The 20,072-nt window shown below is 46.9% G+C and overlaps 1 protein-coding gene across 5 annotated transcripts in view; it reads right to left on the bottom strand.

Annotated features, from left to right (window-relative positions):
* The window catches only part of ACSL1 (acyl-CoA synthetase long chain family member 1), a 73,879-nt gene that overhangs the window by 40,355 nt on the left and 13,452 nt on the right, over nucleotides 1-20,072 (bottom strand). For 3 of the 5 annotated variants that reach the window (XM_041752598.1, XM_041752597.1, XM_041752596.1), the window contains one exon: nucleotides 6,791-7,017. In XM_041752598.1, the coding sequence (XP_041608532.1) occupies nucleotides 6,791-6,985 (195 nt within the window). In that variant the 5' untranslated portion in view covers nucleotides 6,986-7,017. Of the gene's footprint in view, nucleotides 1-6,790; nucleotides 7,018-8,609; nucleotides 8,718-11,508; nucleotides 11,656-20,072 lie in introns of those variants that run through there. The other 2 variants (XM_041752599.1, XM_041752600.1) reach the window with 2 other exon arrangements.

Below are 20,072 nucleotides of genomic sequence, written 5' to 3' on the forward strand. Positions count from 1 at the left end.
AGAAGCCTCTTGTGTCTTAGCAGGGGTGCTAAAGTTACCCCAAAGGTATGAAAATGCCACTGTTTGCACACTCCCAGAATAATACATCTAAACAGGAACACCCTTCCAAATACATTTTCTCCATCCACTGCCCCAACTGCCAGGACTGCTTGCTGAGAATGCCCTCAGATGCCATACGCTTCAGAAAAACGTGTTTGAAAGCGCTCTAAGCACCACAGCAGCCAAGTTGCTTGGGATAAGATGAAAAAGGCAAATCTTGGGCAGCCCCAGTGGCCCAGCGGTTTAATGCCACCTTCAGCCCACCTTCTGCCTGTGTCTCTGCCTCTCTCTCTCTCTCTGTCACTCATGAATAAATAAATAAAATCTTTGGGGAAAAAGAAAGGCAAATCTTTGCATATATCTTTGACCACATGCACAATTAATTTGGAGTCAGACCAGGGAAGCCCAAGCAGTGGGCAATATTGACTGGAAACGTGTGATTACAGATGGCAAGTAAATGAAGGTTAATGCTCCAAAACAAGGATTTGCAGAAGTATTATCGACAGGTATGAAGCTGACAGATCAAACCAGAAGATTCCCCGGAAGTCCCACACATACTTCTGGTGGACCATTCCGAGTCTTCCCAAGGATGAAAACTCGTTTTTATTTATGTCTATATTTACGAGTAACTGCAGAAACAACGAGATGGCAGCTAATACCCTTCCTCTTCTGTTCCCCTGCTACCTCCCACCGGGTTCAAGTTGGGGAGTCTAACACCCCCTCTTATAGGTGCTCTGCCACAGACCGCCAGGCTGGTGGCAGCGGTTCCACCACCTGAGCACACCTGTCCTTCCCAGGCAATGTCTCCTGCTGCTCTGCCCCGGCAGCTCCCTGCACCCATGCCTCACAGCGCTGGGGGTGGGGGGGGGTGCTGCTGCCCAGCTGGACATGAGCACCCCCACGCGGAGCCAGCCCCAGCTGCTTCTGTCCAGCACATCACCTCACTTCGCCTTCTGGTTTTCCCCACTCTACTGGGATGCAATTGACAAGGCCCCCGCAGTGCTCGAGGTGACCCCACATGCTCCTGGACCGTGGGAAGGTTCTCCCCATGGAGTAGCTCATTGTCCCACAGAGTCGCATTTTTTTTTTCTTTCTCCATGGAAACCCTTCAATCCTACTCTCTTGACAAATCTCAACCGGACGATGCAGGGCTCCCAACCAAGGCTGCGACACTCTAGGTGGATCCTCAGACTTCGCTCCTCTGACAGCTGAACGTTTGTGCCCTTTTCGCCCTATTCCCCCACCTGCAGCCGCGGGCAACCACCCTTCTCACTGCTTCTCTGAGTCAACCTCTCTTTGTCATCTTCACTCTGTGTTACCAATGTCATTACCCCAGAGGCAGGCAGGCTGTCTAAGCCCAATGTGAGTCTTCGTCGAAACTTAAAACCAGGCCATTTATTGAGCATTGCTTCCATAGGCCGGGTATGTTACATTCAGTTTGCTCCTTTCCGAGTTCTTTTTTTTTTTAATATTTTATTTATTTATTCATGACAGACACAGAGAAACAGGCCAAGACAGGCAGAGGGAGAAGCAGGCTCCCCGCTGAGCCGGGAGCCTACTATAGGACTCGATCCCAGGAATCCTGGGATCATGACCTGAGTGGAAGGCAGACACTCAACCACTGAGCCACCCATGTGCCCCTCCTTTCAGAGTTCTTAAGGGAGAAGGAACCAGAGATCTTGCTTTATTTAAGGCATGAGAACAAGTTGCTCACATTGCTCTTAGTTTAAGGACAATCCTTGCCCTCTCCCAGGGAAAGAAGGAGTCCTTGGCTGCACCGCCCGCCTGCCCATAAGCTGCATGAGGGCAGCAGCCTCTCCTTCCCGGGGATTGTGCACACATTACTCGGCCGATGCTCAAGTGCTTCTGAATGGATGCCTGTCAGATAACTGCTCCGTGCCACAGAACATTAAATCCAGAGTGCCACATCCTCCATATCAGACCTTCTGAGGTACAGGACTAAACTGCTAAGGCCAGCTGCTAACCGTATATACCCCACCATGTGGATGTGTCAACTCAACCTTTCACACCAAAGGGCCAGCCAGCCAACATTCGCCTCAATGTCATTAGATCATTTGCCGTGGAACGCATCCAATTTAGGGAGGCAAGATAAGGGAGACCCAAAGAACTGGTTCTGCATCTTGAAAGATATGAACCCACACTAGAGCCAAGGAGCAATAACTAACAAGTTTAAACAGTGAATCTGTTATAGACTAATTAGTTTAGTTGCCAGAGGTAAATTTGAAACTAAGTTCTGATATTCTTCAAATAAAGTCTTAAAAAGGCTATGGACTTACTGGTATAAAAAAGTTTTTGGGGGCTCCCGGATGGCTGAGTCGATTAAGCGTCTGCCTTCAGCTCAGGTCATGATCCCGGGGTCCTGGGATCGAGCCCCACATCGCGCTCCCTGCTCAGGGGAGAACCTGCTTCTACCTCTCCCTCTGCCCCTCCCCCTGCTGGTGCTCTCTCACATGAATAAATAAAATCTTTCAAAAAGAAAAAAAAAGGTTTTTGCATCCTACAATTTACTCCCTTCTCTAATATTTAAAAACAAAGCAAGTAACTTGGGTTTTCATTTAAGTAAGTTATAATCTGGCAGTGGCTATCCAAAATCCATCTTTTGACAAGTAAGCCATCTCAAGGCCTAGACAACATCTCTCACCAGTTGGAAGGATTCCCATATTCTTTTTATGACCTCCTGCAGCAGTTATAATGATTCTCATTTACACTTTGGAAGAGTCTGTTGCCTCAATCTCTTAAACTCTGGTAGGTGGGCCTATGACCCGATCACACCGAGTTCTGCCCTGACCCCATTTATGTCCAAGCTGGTGCAGGAGTAGAGGAGGAGGGGAGGCAGAAGCTCACCAGAAATCCACTTTTGCTGCTGTGGCCCAGGCTGTGACAGCTCCAGGGTCCTGGCTCCCGACCCCAGGCCTCACTCCCACCCCATCCTCGACAGTGTCTGCCCCCACACCCAACCTGTGTGCAGAACCTCAGGCTCTCTTCTACCACCTGTTCCTTTTCTTCCTTCCATTCCGTCACTACTTTCAGATCCATCTGCCTGTAATCCCCATTTGCAGAAGAAGCTGCTCCTGGGTTCAAAGGTCTAGCCACCAACTCTTCAGATTAATCTAGATAGAACCAAACTTTCCTTATTATCTTTATTCATCCTCCTCTGGCCCCTGAAAAGCCCCAGGTATAATATGCAATGTAACTTTCAACTCCTGTTAATGACAGCAGTGTAACAGACTTCTAGGTATTCCACTAACAATATGGGGATCCCTGGGTGGCTCAGCGCTTTAGTGCCCACCTTCGTTCGGCCCGGGGAATGATCCTGGAGTCCTGGGATCGAGTCCCAGGTCGGGCTCCCTGCGTGGAGCCTGCTTCTCCCTCTGCCTGTGTCTCTGCCTCTCTCTGTGTGTCTCTCATGCATAAATAAATAAAATCTTTAAAAAAACCAATACGATATAATTTTGCCTCTTTGGATTCAGCTGTTTTCTTGTGTATAAAACATCAGGCCTTTACAGAAGAAGAAAACTAACATTTACTGGATACTTAGTATGGGCCAAGCGGATACTCTGCAAATATCTATGCACTCCTCTTTTTTCTTTTTTTTTAAAGAAAAGAAAAGGCTTCCCTGCGGGGAGCCTGATGCGGGACTCGATCCCGGGTCTCCAGGATCACGCCCTGAGCCAAAGGTAGAGGCTCAACCACTGAGCCACCCAGGTGTCCCCTCAATGCAGTTCTCTTAACATCCCCACGAGGGAGGGAAGATACTGTCACTCCTGTTTTCCAGGAATCTCAAGGTCAGAAAGTCAAGGGAACTTGCCCAAAGCTGCCTGGTCTAAGCAGAGGAGCCAGGTCCAGCCTCTGCCTCTTTGGACCCTTCGGGCTCCATCACGCTCTCCTCTGTCCCTGGGCCGCAAGGTGATCTGGGCCCTCACCAGTCGCGAAGGGCTTAGGTCACTGCGGTGAAAGCCATCTTCACCAGGGGGGACACAGGGATCTAACCTCAGCCAACAGGCAGAGGCAAACAAACCTGGAAATGCACACATCACTTATGAAAGTGATTAAAGGCCACACGGATACAGAAAAACTCACTTCTATCCACAGCTCAGAGTTGTGGAGCAGGGGCAGAAAAATTCTGTGGCGGCTGGAAGTTCCTCCCTGACACATAGGAAAGGCAGCCCTCTGGGTCCCACTGCTGCAGGCGGGTGTCAGCTGCAACCATGGATGCAGGGGCAGAGCCCTCTAAACAGAGTGCAGGTCAAACCAAGCTTGAAAGTTAAGAAAGGCTTGTTGGATTCTGTTCCAAACTCCGGCTTTTCTGTCCCGTTACCAGCCTATGTCCTCACCACCTTTCCTACATGGGGCTATAGCACGAGCTATAGATCTCATTTATGCATTTGAGAGAGAGAGAGAGAGAGAGAAAGAGAGAGAGAGAATACAAGCAAGGGGAGCAGCAGGCAGAGGGAGAGGAAGAAGCAGGTTCCTCACTGAGCAGGGAACCTGATGCGGAACTCGATTCCAAGACCCTGAGATCATGACCTGAGCCAAAGGCAGACACTAAACCGACTGAGCCACCCAGGTGCCCCTACCCTGACTTTTAAAAAGAAATGTTAGAAGCTGTAACTTCTCAAGAACCTCTGTGCTGCTGCTTAAAGAAGGTGTAGCTTGGGATCAGCCGGTGTGGATAGAGATGAGATGCAGCAAAACCAAAAAGGGCAGATTCCTGTCATTTTAATACCCATGTAAGGTTTATGGGAAGAGGAGGGTAAAAATATGAATGTGAAATGGGGGCAGGGGGCATAAGATCAGGGTGTGGACTGGCAAATGGTGCTTACTTGTTTTCAAAGTAGGAACAAAACAACAATATTTTATCCTGGCAACCCATTCCTGCCACCATGCCAGATATACAGGCGCTTCATGAATACTTAATGAAGTGAATTAAGTGCTTCTTTCTGCCACAGAAATCTGTATGACCATGCTAGCTATAGAAAAGCATCTATAGTTACCGAGCATTGGAATTCAAAGCTAGTCTTAAATTCACCATTTTAAGGGCTTTTTTAGAAATGCAAAGCAAATTTTCTATCTCATTCCTAAGACCTACAAGTTCTGAAAATCAGAGCTAAATCCATTTCTATAAGCAAAGAGAAAAATCAGGAAGCCTCTCTACAAGGCAGTAGAATTACAGATTTTAATTTTCTTTTGGCTTAGCAGTAATTGTAAACTGTTCTACAGAGGACATGAGAGCTTATTTTTAATAAGTCTCACAATGACTTTATGCTGAGCTGGAACTTAAAAAGCACACTGTGAGTGCCTCCACAATTTCTCATACAATACGAATTAGGCATTTACAGTTACTGCTGAATTATAAATATCTTACATCTGCACTTGCCAAGTACTCTTTTCATGGTGATGGCAATGCTACTATGTATGAGACACTGGGTCCTCCCCCAGAAGAAAAGGAATGTCAAACCTATTAGAAAAACTGAATTCCACTCCTTCTTGGTTTGTGACCAGCTGAGGTGAAATATTAACTCACATTTACCTCCTAAATAAGGTGCAAAGCCAACTTTTCTTGGCAATAATTCAGTCATTTTATTTTTACATTTTGGCATGAATTAGACTGACATACCTTCTATATGTTTTAAGCGTTTCAAATTTATGAATTCAAAAAAAAATTCATGAATTCAAACAACTGCCTAAAAGAAAGCAAAGAACTAAAACCCTATAAATAACAGAAAGGTACTCAACGGGCCAGGGCTTTGACTGGAAGGGCACCTCTCCTCCTTGTGGCCATCAGCCTGGCAAGCAGGGCAGGATGGGGAAGAAGAAATAGTCTTTACATATGTTGAAAGTCATAATGCTGAAAATCAATTCTGACTTGGGTAGACTAAAGAAAGAAACTACAAGGCAGAGAGGAGGCGAAGAGTCAGCGCACCAGTGAGAACGTGGCTTCTTCACCTTTTCAACGCCCTACGTTTTGTACTAGAGATTCAAAAGGGAAGGAAGGCAGAGCAGAAACATTAGGAAAGAATCTTCCTGAAAGGGTCCTTAGCTTTCCCTGTGCCATCCCACCTATGAAGCCCTAATTAGAGAACACACACTCTGGTTTCATTTTCATGACGATGAGAGCATGGCCTATAGTTTGCCCAAGTTACGTTCCAACCACGATCCTCAACAGCTCAACCTTCTGAATGCCCTTGCTTTTGTTCGTGCCCTACCTGAAATTCTGTGGCCATGTTATTCTGGCAAGTTCCTAGCCTCACCTTTTCCAGGTGAAATCTCAAAGAGTCCCTTCCCAAAGCTGGGGGATATGTTCTAAGTATCAGATATAAGATACAACACAGATGAAACCCTTCGTTCTGGAACATTTGTTCGACAGCTCTCTTCTCTGCTGGAACATAAGCCTTGCTCCCGGGAGCAGGAACTCTGTGCCTGTCCTTTCCCGCCCACAGAATCCTCCGGCGTCCTGGAGCGCCTAGCTCAGGGTAGAAGCCTCTGTGTGACCATAGGGAGATACCCAACCAACATGACTTCCTTGGTCCCTCTGCCCTCTATTCTGACCCCTACCCTCCATTTATTACCCTATTGACAAACTTCGGTTTGTTGAGCACATTCTGGCTTACAAAGTGCCCCTGCAAGCAAATATTTGATGGTGACTGATCTGGATCAATATAGCATTCAGCTGGCAAACTGGGGACACAAAGAAAACGCACGTGGCAGGCAGGCCAGCCTGTCTACTTACCGCCACCTCCACAGACTGCATGGAGAGGTCGCATGGTGGCTTCAGGGCTCTGGGTCTCGTGGCGTACCAGAAGGTGGTGATGGCTGCGAAAGCTCCAAAGCCCATGAGCGTGTTGGTCGGCAGAGTGCGAACGTACTGTCGGAAGTCAGCCAGCTCTGGCATTCGAAAATACCGGAACAGCTCGTGGGCTTGCATTGTCCTGTGTTGGTGGTTCCCTAAGCTGAATTCTGTCAAAAGAGAAAAACGTCACATTCATTCCAGGAAGGCAAGCCTAGTCTCCAGAACTCCCAAAGGCTAATCATCCAACTCAATGCCTGGCTGAGCCATCAAAGCGTTAAAAACCAGTCTAATGGTCCAGCTCTTTCTTTGGCGGTCAAATGTCATTTCTCTAAAAACACTTTAGACATTCATTTTACTTCTGTCATATTGCGTGAAGTTTCCACTCCCCACATTTAAAAAGATTTTTACTCACGAAGAAGTCCTGCCACAACATGCTCAGGTGACATCAGTTACCACTTTTGTCCCTGATACACTCAACTCTCTATCAGGGCTAATGAGAAGAAAAGAGAGGAGGCACAAATCAGCCCACACCACCTAACGGCTGTCCACTCCCACATCTGACACATCTCAGAACCAGCTCCCAATGGGTGAAAGAGACCAACCTAAATTTCAACGTGTCTCTTGCTTTCCCCATGCTCTTTGTGCACCAAAAGCATCAACACAAGTGCAGGGGGACTGTAGTTTGCTATTCTGATCAAATCATTTCCTTTACATTAGTACAGATGGTATGGCTAAAATAGAAAAAAAAAAAAGGGTACACATAAACTTTAAACCAACCACCAAATAACTAGAGAGAGGTTGCAGCATAGTATTTGAGAAAAAGCATTAAGATCCCAGATTCTAGAGCCAAATCTTATCTTCCCAGCTTATTAGCTGTAGGATTTGGGACACATTAGTTCACCTCCTGTGCTGTATTTCCCTAAGTGTAAATGGAGGCTGAAAATAGTACCTATCTCGTAGGACTTTTATAATGACTAAATGATTTACACCGAGAGCTTAGAAACTGCTCAATAAATGCTGGGTACCCTTATTATTTCATCTACCAAGACTCTGTAATTAGTCCTGTGTGCAGAACAGTAAGGTACAGAGCTAATTAAAAAAAAAACAAAACAACCCACAATGCCTGACTACAGAGTTTACAAACAAAACTGAGAAGCTAAAACACACAGAAGAAAATGTGATGAACAACCTACTGTATATAAAAGCCTCAATGTGGATGTTATAGACAATTTCTATATATATCAGCATAAAAAGTGTGCAGTACAGATAATAAATAAGAATGATTCTAATGAGAAGATGATTGATAAATAAGTGCTGTAAAGAATGCTGGGCAGTAAAGGGAAGAAGATGCTCTGAAATGCTTTTCTCAAAAACTGCCTACCAATCCACCAAGTGCTAACATTTTAGCTGTAATTCAGAAGGTACTTATGAGCTACTTATCCTGTGTTCTTTGAAATATCTAAGTCACAAAGCTGATAAGTTTTTTTCAAATATAGAAATCTTTACATTTTAATATACACTATTTTAATTTTTTTTAATGGAGTAGCAGAGTATCCATTGTTTTCACTGGCCATCAAGACTGCACTGTATTTGCTCAGCTCATGCAATCTTGTGCTACAACAGCTCTGTGTATACACGCACACACACACACACGTGCACACATGCAGGACATTTCCAGGTTTTACATAACAATCGAGAAGGAACAGACAAGCAAGATTTCTTCAGGTCATAATTCTGGAGAGAAAGCTCCAGTACTTACAAAACCACTCGCCATCTGCCACCAAGAGCTGACTGCTAGGTGACACACCACTGCCGAACAGAAGAGGTGGCGAGGGTGGGGGTGGGGCGGAGGCTGGAGGAGCTCAGCTGCTTACCCGACCTGCCAAGGTCTCTCAGGGCATTAGTCACATGCCGACTCCTGTGCTGCTGCCCACTGGGCTAAAGGTAACTAGCAGGCAAAATTCATACTTGACTTCCCAGGAGAAGAGAGGGTGGAGGATGGGCCAATGAGCAGCTGGGAGCAGAGTCACCCCACTGCTCCACCCATGGGCAGGGACAGGCTTCAGTGTCACTGCCAGGCCAGATCTGAAAACAGACACTGTTTTCTTTCTGCTTGGCATCCCAATAAGAAGAGACAATGGACATACTTTTAAAAACCAGTGAAATAAATGATCAGATGTTGGGTGGTTATGTCGAACCAACATGAGACAGACGAGAAAGAAACAGATTGTCCATAGTATACTCACAGCAGATTTATTCTAGATGACCGCATAGGAATTGAACTACTCTAGTCAGTGAACATATGAGAGCACGCAGTGTGGGCAAGGCCCTGTGCCAGCCGCTGGGAGGACAGTGCTGATGACCTGGTCCAGGTTCTCAATGGGCTAACCAGCTGGGGGGCGGGAGGGAAGGCACAAAACTAAGCAATGTCTGCAAGAAGTGACAAGTGTTACCAGCAGTGGGACTCGGGGACAAGGCAAGGCCTCTGTGAGGAAGGCATGCATATACAGAGACTGTAAGGATAAGCAGACAAATCAAGTCCAGTCCTGTTGGCACCGAGGGGTCAGGTTTCATAAACAGTATTGTCACCCTACAAACAAGCAGCAACCTGATGTGTACAATGTGCAAACCTGCCTTCTCTTCAAATCACCCCACCTTCTGGCCATCTTCATACCCACTGCACCCCAAATCTGAGGAAGACTTTCCCAACACACACACACACACACACACACACACACACACACACACACACACCTCTGCCCTTGTCTCTTCTCTCCCCAAAGTCCCTGAAGTCATTTCTGTAAACCTAGATCACATGAATTTGCGGGGGCTGTTCAACAGAATCCCATCCCTGTGTGAGAATTTTAAATAACTCCCCCATGAACAAATACCGTCATAAACTGGTGATTTTTCCCCTTATTTTAAGCATCACCAATAGCCAAGCTAAAGATAGCATTAGACTAAGAAAGACAAAAAGTCTATCTCCAGAGATAAGAAATAAACTAAGAAACTAAAAAAATTAAGAAAACTTGGAGAAAAGAAAAACTTCAGAAAATTACTGTCTTAGTAGCACCCATGCAAGAACATTTAATCAGACACTAATGTGTAATGCTAAGGGTTTAAATCCAGCTAAATTCTTATCTTTAGTGGGTAATGACAAGGTATAACAGTTTAATTCATGCCTCTCACTGGCAGCCAGGTGACAAGCTGCAAACCAACTTCACTGAACCAACTGGTTAATGCTGTACATAGGAAATACGATAAAGCATCCAATAAAGAACTAAAACAAATCCTTCTTTTAGATCCACATGAGGGACAACTCTCAAACATGAATGGAAAGCATTCTAAATCTTCTCTCTTCTATGAAACTGTTATTAAGGAAAAGGTTATTTGGGGTATTTAGAAATGGAGGCAGACTACATTCAAAGAAAATTGGCCACAATCAATAGCCTTTCGATGCTGCAGGTGAACATAAACATGCTTTCAAACAGGCCCCCAACAGGTCTCGAAGAAGAATCAAGACTCGTACTTGCCAACCAATGATTAAAACCCAGACAGATTTTAATTCTTATTCCAGAGGTATTCTAGTTGGAATATTTTTTAAATTCTTTCAAAAGCAAATTTCCACATCGTCCTCTCAGGAAGTTTAGAGGCTGGACAAATAACAATGCTGCTGTTTGCTAAGAATATGATTCAATCGGCTTAAAGGCTTAAGCAGTCAGTATTTCTCGCTCAAGAGCACATAAGCCCACTGTAGCTACCTTCTCTGGCACATCCTTCCTCGGCCCACACCTACAAAAAAAATGAGTGTGCTCTCTTAGGTCTTTTTGAATTTCCCATAAAGTTGAAGTCTAAAACCACAGAATGACGGAGAACATTACAGTGGTCAGGGAAGCATGGCACATGGCCAGTGCAAAAAACCAGTGGGTAGGGTGCCTCTAAGTAGACCTGGGCAGAAATTACAGGGCCAAGTACTAGAAACTGGATTTGCATGACTGTCAGAAACAGAAATCCTGGTACTTACCTACCCAAACTTTGCAAAGTATAACTAGCAGCACAACTCACACCGATTTAGTGTTTGGGGAAGGCTTTCACGTCCTCTACCTCATGGGAACATCGCAATACAAGATGATCATAAGGAAGCTGTGGCTGGAGATTTAAGAGCCTTCCAGGAGGTGGGTCCCAAGACGGGGACACTGACCTGGCTCTTAGGTCATGCTTTTTCCTCTAAGCGAACAATTCCTAGCCTCTGCAGAGCCGCTGCTCCTCTGCACTGGAGTCACGGGCATACCTCTTTGCACAGGGGGCTCACAAGTCCCCACCCCGGCTTAGGAATCATGAGAGCAGGTGGTTTCTAAAGGTCCTTCCAGCACTCACATTCCGTGGCATGGTGAGACCTTAGCATCTGTACTCCATGTGAACGCTCCACGTCTTACATAACTGCTAGCATTTGCCCCATCATGCTAGATTCTGAACATATGGGTTCAAGGCCACCCGGACACAAAGGGTCACCTCCCAGAATTTTGTTTACACCAGGACAAAGTGGCTTGGAGCAAAGGTAACTCACAAGGACATCATTCTCTAAGGACGCAGGCATACACACGTGCGCACACACATACACACACACAGCTCCTGTGATTCCGCAGATGTGTACTTACATCAGCATTTTATGTTCTTCATATCATTTACAAACCAAAAAATGCGCGATCTGGATGTTTCTTCCCTTCTAAAGTTCCTCAAGCTCCCATTCAGCTGAATAATAGCAGTGTGATGGAATACTTCACGAGGAATGCAGCCTTCAAGCAAACCCACATAAATAGCACCCTTGCCCCGGCAGCAGCAAATGAAGAAATCCTGACATCTTTCCTTAAAAGCAGCAAGCCAAGCTGGCAAGAGGCTGCCATTCCTTGCCCCACCTCCTCCCCTCATACAATAGGCTATTTACAGAAGGCTGAAATTCCCCCTTTGTCCTGTGCTGGCTGGGGAGAGCTCAGCCTCGGAGAGGAACAAGAGAGCAGCAGCCAGACCGTGTGCTGTTCTTTCAATGTGCCACTCCAAAACCACTGGATTCGTGCTCCCTAACCCTGGCTGGCAAATGACCTAAAGCTAGATTTGCTTAAGCCATCCCCCCTTGAACCTAAAGAGCAGCTGGGCTCTCCATCAAGCTGGGGTGCAGAGAAGCTCCACGGGGCTGTCAGGGCCCACCAGTTAGAGAGGAAAACATAGTGTCCAAACCCTATTCTGTATGGGAACTCCTGACCATGGTCACTGTCCTCGGCCCATCTTCTCATTGTGAGCATGAGAAGGAGAAAGACCATCAGGGTAACTTCAGGATCCCACACACGGGGGGGAAATTAACTCCCCCACCCCCACCCCCACGACCTTGGAGCGTTTCTTCCCAACTAAGTAGAGGAAACCCTAAACCCACTTAATTTTCATTAAAGTGATTCACTGGATCGCCAATTCAATTTCCAAGAATTTGAAAGGAGAAGTGAAGCAGAGATGCTCTGCTTTCAGAAAGCAGAGTTATTGAAATATTCAAGTCAAGTTGAAAATTCTATGCTAAACCACTCCCCTGCCCATCTCCCCAAAGTTACAAAGAGTAGGACAGAAAGTTTTTATTTATTTTTATTTTATTTTTATTTATTTGAGAGAGAGAGAGAGAGAGACAGAGATAGCGAGAGAGAGCACAAGCTGGGAGGAGAGGGAGAAGCAGGCTCCCTGCTGAGCAGGGAGTCCGACGTGGGGCTCAATCCTGGGACCCCCGGGATCATGACCTGAGCCAAAGGCAGACGCTTAACCAACTGAGCCACCCAAGCACCCAGGACATAAAGCTTTTAAAGGATCAAGGTAGACTAATTTTTAACCAGTAAGATTAGGGGGATACCTCACCTGTTCATATTGGCCATCAAGCTACAACTACCATATATGCCCCCAAGTCAAGAGATTCCAAATATAATGTGTCCAACTTGAACAGATAAACTTTTAGGGACTAGATGAGATGGTCCAATGTCTACTTCTAATTGTTTCTGTATTCAGTAAGCTACATATATATTTAAGTCACATGACAATAAATTACTTGAGAAGTGTACACTTTCTCCCTATTTGCAGTTCACTGATATTTTATTAAAATTCTTTGAACGTGCTTCTTCAAACAGGATCCTAGGCATACCCCTACAGCCCCTTTTTAAGGGTAAGTGGTTTTCTGTGGCATACCTTCACATTTATTTCTTCCATCTAAGTTGTTCCAAGTTGAAGCATTTTGTGAGGTCACATATGCGGCCACCACTGAACAAATCCTCCCAAGTCACAGGAACACATTTGTATAATGTTAGGACAGTTTAAAGATTTTCTTTATTCATGAGACAGAGAGAGAGAGAAATAGAGACACAGGCAGAGGGGAAAGGAGTCTCCCCACTGAGCAGGGAGCCCGATGAGGAACACAATCCCAAGACCGGGGGATCATGACCTGAGCTGAAGGCAGACCCTCAACCACTGAGCCACCCAGGTGCCCCTTGTTAGGATAGTTTAAAAAATTTGTCTGATGGCTCCATATTCATATAACTCAACCTCATACTTTACTGCCCTTTAAACTGACTTTTAAAAGCTTTTGACGATAATATCCAATATTTGCCTTTGTAAAGTCACGCCTCCAGAAATAACACCCAGCTGGTGTTAAACTTCTATGCCTTAGAAAAGCCCAAAATCTGTTACTTGGCCTTTATGAGGACCCAAGACCAGGACTGGCAGAGGTACTTTCAGGAAAGGTGCCTTCTCTACCTGATGATGTTCAAATGGTAGTGACCCACAGGACACCCCACTGAATGAAAGCCCTGGTGACAGAGAGGACACCCCACAGAATGAAAGCCCAGGTGACTCCTGATGACTGAGTCTCACCCTCCCTTGGGGCATGTACATTATTTACTCTTCCTATGCACAAAGTGGGGCTGGTCCTCGAGGGATGGGCGGTCTCAGAACATTCGCACTGCTTCAGGGTAGAGGGGACCAAACCCAAAGGCTGGAAGCAACTCCCCAGCTCAGCGCTAGGATTTTCAGCAAGTTAATCTGGAACAAGTGACAGGGTTAAGCTGGGTAGGAGAAGGGAAAGAAGACCTTGAGGGAAATCAGCTGGAAATTTCGATTTCTTTAGGAGCCCCCATGCTGAGCAATTACAAACACGACTAAATGCGATCCTCACAATAGTCCTCACTGTCCAGGGATGTTCTCAGCTTTGATTCAAACACAGCAAACTAAGCCCAGGAAAAGTTGCACATCCTGCCCTGGCTCCATGCGACAATGGGACCCGAGGCCAGGTCTGTGAAGGCGAAGCCTCTGGACCCGGAGGGGCAGGTGCTGCTGCAGAGACACGCGGTGATTGTCGTCTAGACCAAGGTGGGAGGCAACTCGGGGGATGACAAGAGCCATGATACATGGGGCTTTGAAACATCAGGGTCTGAACCCCAACATTCATCCACAGATGGAGGGACATCCAAGATGTGGTACCTGTAGACAGTGAAACATTATCCAGCCTTTAAAAAAGAAGAAAATTCAGAAAGGCACCAATAACATGGATGAACCTCAAAAATGTGATATGGGTTCTAGGGACTCAGAATTAGGCAAATTCGTAGAGAAAGAAATAGAGACTTCTGGAGTGGAGGGTGGAAGGGGAAGAAGGGGTTACTGCTTCATGGGGACAGAGTTTGTGATTGGGATGATGAAAACTTCTAGAACTCCACAGTGGTGATGGTTACACAATATTGAGAATGTACTTACTGCCAATGAATTGTATGCTTAAAGATGGTCAAAGGGTAAAGTTTATGTTATGCCTGTTACAATAAGAAGTTTTTAACCACTTAAAAAAACAGATTTTGGTAACTAAGGGGATATAAATGGAAAAAAGAGGAATCGGAGGGCTGGGATTTTGAGCCTGGGAGACCGAACCCTGGGAGGAGGAAGAAGAATGGGGAGTGGAAAGGGTTGGGACACATAGTTTTCCAGGGTCCTGAAAACCCTCCTCCCGGCGAGGAGAAGGGGACATCCTCTCCCCCTGTATCTCTGGGCCAGCTCTGCCCCTCGTCTCAACAGGGCTGGGAAGGCAGGTGTCCTGGGCCCACCACCTCTGTTCCTCTGCTGAGCTCCTGCCCTTCCCAGGAACCCACGAGAGAATCTACCCTCCATGCCCACTCTGCGTTCCCCTCCCTGCCGTCTCCTTCACCTACAACCCCTTCCCTGGCCCTGTTGTAAAGAGTCCAGCCCTACCCAAGCAGGCCACCTTCTCTAATCAAGTCTTACATGACCTCCATGGGCAGAAGCAAAGAGCCCTCCTCTGAATTCCAGGAGTATGTTATTAGTAGCCCTTGTGCGATCCTTAGCACCTCCTAATTTTACACCTGTAGTGAGGGTATGCTTCTCCTATGTGTATGCTTCCCTCTCCTAGGCCAGGGCCTCTTCCCATCTGTCTTTATTATGTCCCTGATGCTTGACATAGTGCTTTGCCCAGAACAGGTGTTTCATTAACAGTCATTGAGCTATGAATGACCCTCTGTGATTCTGACCAATTCTCTGCTTACAGGCCCCAGGAAGGTGTATTTATAGAACAATGACTCTCCAAAGAGAAAGGAGGCATTCAAAGCATTTCTAAACTTTAGTGTTCTCTGTGTATACCCTACATTGTGGCTGTGGCTGCCGTTGTGAGCCGGTGTGCCAGAAGGGAGTAAGCACCACCTCCTAGGTGATGTGGAGGGGGGACCAAAAAAAAAAAAAGGTTGCAAGCCACTGATTTAAAGCTACATAAAAATACTCTCCCACACATCTTCCCGGGATGTTTTTCAATTTCCAGACTGTTTCACTTATGTATAATGTCACCTCAAGGTCACCTAAGGACTAGGGTCCTCCCTTCTCCTTCGCAGACATTGAGACATATATTGAGACAGGAGACAGTGGATTACTTTTTGAAAGATCAAGGTTGGGTCGACTGGGTGGCTCAACGGTTGAGTGTCTGCCTTCGGCTCAGGGCGTGATCCTGGGTTTCTGGGGTCGAGTCCCGCATTGGGCTTCCTGCAGGGATCCTGCTTCTCCCTCTGCTTATGTCTCTGCCTCTCTCTGTGTCTCTCATGAATAAAAAAATAAATAATATTAAAAAAAAAAAAAGAAAGAAAGATGAAGGCTGCCCATAAGGAAGGAAAGAGAGCAAGCAAACAACTTTCTTAAGTAGAACTGCAAATGCCAGAAGAAGGGGTCTAGAGTCTAGAGACTGACATCAGGTTAGCCGCCAGCTCCTATAAGTGAGTCTTCTATGACAAAAAAGAGAATCCTCCAAACCAGAGAAACATCCCAGGAGCTGGAAAGCAATGGTAGGATTGCAGGGAGGAGAGCCCTTGGAAATACCCATGGTACCGGATGGGTGGCCATCTGAGACGTAAGGAATGCTACAAGCAGGACCTGCCCAGCATTCCCCAGAGGGAAAAGCCATAGAGTTCTCCTCCCTTCTCTCTTCAACATAGATACGGAGACCTGTCATGTAAAGCCACTGGGGAAAATGACAATTACAGTTTGGACATGGCCAGCAAAGATATCCAGGTGATGTGAGGTGGCATGGACTTAGGAGAAGTTTCCATTTGAAAAAAAAAAAAAAGTTCCTAAGAGAAGCAAGATTTTCCCACTGGTCTTCAAACGCTGATTTAATACTGTTAAGTGAGTTCTCAGAAGCCAAAAACAAGGCAGGGTCAGGACGTTTCCTGGTGCAAGTTAGAGAAGGGACAGGCTGGGCCTCAGTTGGTCGTCTCACTTGAGCTGGAGACCCAACTCTTCTGCAGGAACCGAGATGGAAGAGGCTTCTGTAGGTTCAGCTTCCCACTTGTCAACTGGATCCACCAGGACACAGGTTATGTGACATCCTCAGGTGACATCCGGCACAGGGAGAGCCCTAATTCTGTCCAGAGGACCATGTTAAGAACATGACACCATGGGCTGGGTGAATCGAACAACACAAGGAGAGCCTATTAGGACAATAGCTAGAGATGGAAATGTAATTCCTGCTGCCACTGAAAGAACCCAAAACGGACTCTCCACCTCCCTGGCCTGCGATGAACCACAAAGCAAGTCCTGAGACAGGACACTCTACCTCCTGGAGGTAAAGAACTCAGTAGGAAAGAGGACCAATGTTCTCATAGCACAGCCATAGCTGGACCCAGCAAGGCGGGAACTCCTCTCCACCCAGGGCCCCGGAATGGGAAGGAGGGCCCATCTGTTCGAAAAACTGCACACACAGGAGGTACCACAGTCCCGGGGTTCCTCAGATGTTTTGTCCAAGAAAATACTGGTCTCAGATGCAGAAATCTCACTGTTCTAGATACTGGCTGTGCCCCTGCTAAGCTGCCAAATCTTGTGCCAGCTCCGCTGCTGCCTGTGTGGGCCTCAGAGGGGATAAAGAAAGGATGGGAACAGAGGAAATGTACACCCCCTTCTGTCACCAAAAACCGTGGAGCATCTCCAAGAAGACGCTAGAGAAGGCAATGGATGGCCACATGGCCCTGCCGTTCGGGACTAAGTAACAGGATTCCACCTCCACCCAGGAACTCCAGACGACAGCACGACACAGGAAGAAAAGCGGCCACATACAAAACTGTCTGTTCTACGTGGCATGTAGGTAGTTGTTCTGTGATTTTCTCATTCTGTGTACTTTGTTATTATTTGCTTATTGCTCAAGATGAAAAAGATATCATTGGGTCAAGTCAGTTCATTTCCTCATATATATATCCCACCTGCTCCAGAAAATGGCTTAGGGTGGCAACTCACCTTCTAGGAGCCAGACAGATGGCACAGAAGCCCCTCCCAGATAATACAGCCTTGGGCCCTCATTGGCCGCCCTCTGCTGGACTCTGGAACAGCCACGGACCGACTCCTACAGAAGGGTCCCCTTGAGAAAGAAAGCCCATCCACACTACGATCCTACAGCTTTGGGAACTGATTTGCCAGGAGTAAAATTGACACATCCATTGCATCCTGCCAACAGGTTAATGAACCAAATCGTGGCGGGAAACCCCACTCTCCCTGGTCCCTTGAGCCAGAAGGCCAGCAGCATGAGGTCGCAGCACTTGTGGCACTTCCTCTGCCTTCAATGAGTTTGGGGTATGGGTGAAAACAAACACACCTGCGAGGGACACCCGGTGGCTCAGGGGTTGAGCGTCTGCCTTTGGCTCAGGTCGTGATCCCAGGGCCCTGGGATTGAGTCCCACACAGGGATCCCCATGGGGAGCCTGCTTCTCCCTCTGCCTGTGTCTCTGCCTCTCTCTCTGTGCCTCTCATGAATAAATAAAATCTTTAAAACACACACACACACACACACACACACACACACACACACCTGCAAAAAAGATGTGACCACACTATCCAGACAGAACATGAAGAAGTAAGTGGCAGAGGGCTTCGGGAGGGAGAAAGCACTACATATGGGCGGGAGGGTGGAGGCAGGCTTCCAGAGAGCAGGGTGCCAGCCTGCAGAGACAGGCAGGGGTCGGAAAACAGCCTGAGAGCCCGCCCGGGCTGGCCGGCAGGGCCGGGGCGGCTGGCTGGTCACACAGCACGGGGCCATGACCCAGGGTGGTGGACGCGTGGGCCCTGCTCAGACTAGGCCACAGCTGGCAGCAGAGGCCCATCCCTTGCAGAGTATCTCGTGTCCCCACTGGGGCACGGCCCGGTGCAGGGGACCGAAAAGAACCAGGCCCAGTCCTTGCTGCTCACAGAGGTCACAACGATCAAATAGCGGTGACCTGGATAAGACGGCTGAAGGGACACCAGGTTGGGTAGAGTTACTTACACCTCTTAAAATAGACTGCTGTTTCGGAGGGATGGAGAAACCAGGGGCTCGGCTCAGCCGCCCAGGGTAGGGGGAGACAGACCACAGACACGTGTCGACGCAGATGGAGAAAGGCTGGCCGCTCCTGGACAGGGGCCCTTGAGTGGTTACAGAAGAACTGCTCCTGGCCCAACTGCCAGGCCCCTGAAAAGCAAGGATGAAGGGAGACCTACCAAACCTTCTTCCACTGTGGGCTTCCTCAAGGCCAAACAGAGCCTCGGAAGAGCGCAGGGACCTGTGGTGACCTCTAAGTTTCAGTGGTGTTGGAGGAAGTGACACGTGAGATCCCGACACGGCTGAATCTGAATCGTAGGAGGAGGGAAGGGGAGCACTTGGCCACCAGCGCGGGCCAAGGGCTAGAATAACTCCGAGAGTTCAGGTAACCAGGGGAGGAGATGACTGGTCCCAGGGATGCTGAAAACAAAATGAATCCAACAAGTTGCAGAGGACTGCTGAAAAATGACAACGTGGTGTTTAAAAGAAGGGAAGGCAGAAAGAGATCGTCTCATCTGGCTATTGCCTGAACAAGCGACACTAGTTTTGGGGTGTCTATTTTCCCCTTATGTCGTGTTTAAATTTTATTGTGAAAATTCCTACATGGATTCAAAAGTATATAGAATAGTATGAGAAGGCCAAATGTGCCCAAAATCCCAACTTCAGCTTTAATCACGATCAGTATCTTGCTAATATTGTTTTATTTCACACCTATTTGTTTTAAAAATGATTTTACAGCAAATCGCACACATCTACCTTATCATTCAGGTGACACTTCTGAGCCCCATCCGGCGCTATGATCCTACAGCTTTGGGAACCGATTTGCCGAGTGTAAAACTGACACATGTGCTGCATCCTGCCAACAGATTGAAGGTTTCAACAAAGAAAGCCAACCTAAATATTGACACGAAGTGCCATACCCAGCATGATATTTAACTGTTACACTGAAAAGATCTAAATGTTCAATTTGAGAATATTTACCGTGTATGTACTCTGTATCACATATTGCTCCAGACTCGGGGGACACAGGAGTGAATAAAACAGAAAAAAATTAATAAAATCTTTGTCCTAAGGCACCTGTGTGGCTCACTTGATTAAGCATCTATCTGCCTTTGGCTCAGATCATGATCTCAGGGTCCCGGGATGGAGCCCCATATTGGGTTCCCTGCTCCGCGGGGAATCCACTTCTCTCTTTCCCTCTGCCCCTCCCTCCAGCTGTTCTTTTTCTCTCTCTCAAATAACTAAAATCTTTTTAAAGGAAAATAAAAATAAAAATAAAAGTTTCATCCTAATGCAGTGTCTACATTGTCAAGCTTTGGATCCAAAGTCAAGAGACTCTAGGTTTGGGACGCCCGGGTGGCTCAGTGGTTG

Source organism: Vulpes lagopus, chromosome 4, assembly GCF_018345385.1.
Source record: "Vulpes lagopus strain Blue_001 chromosome 4, ASM1834538v1, whole genome shotgun sequence".
Lineage (NCBI taxonomy): Eukaryota > Metazoa > Chordata > Mammalia > Carnivora > Canidae > Vulpes > Vulpes lagopus.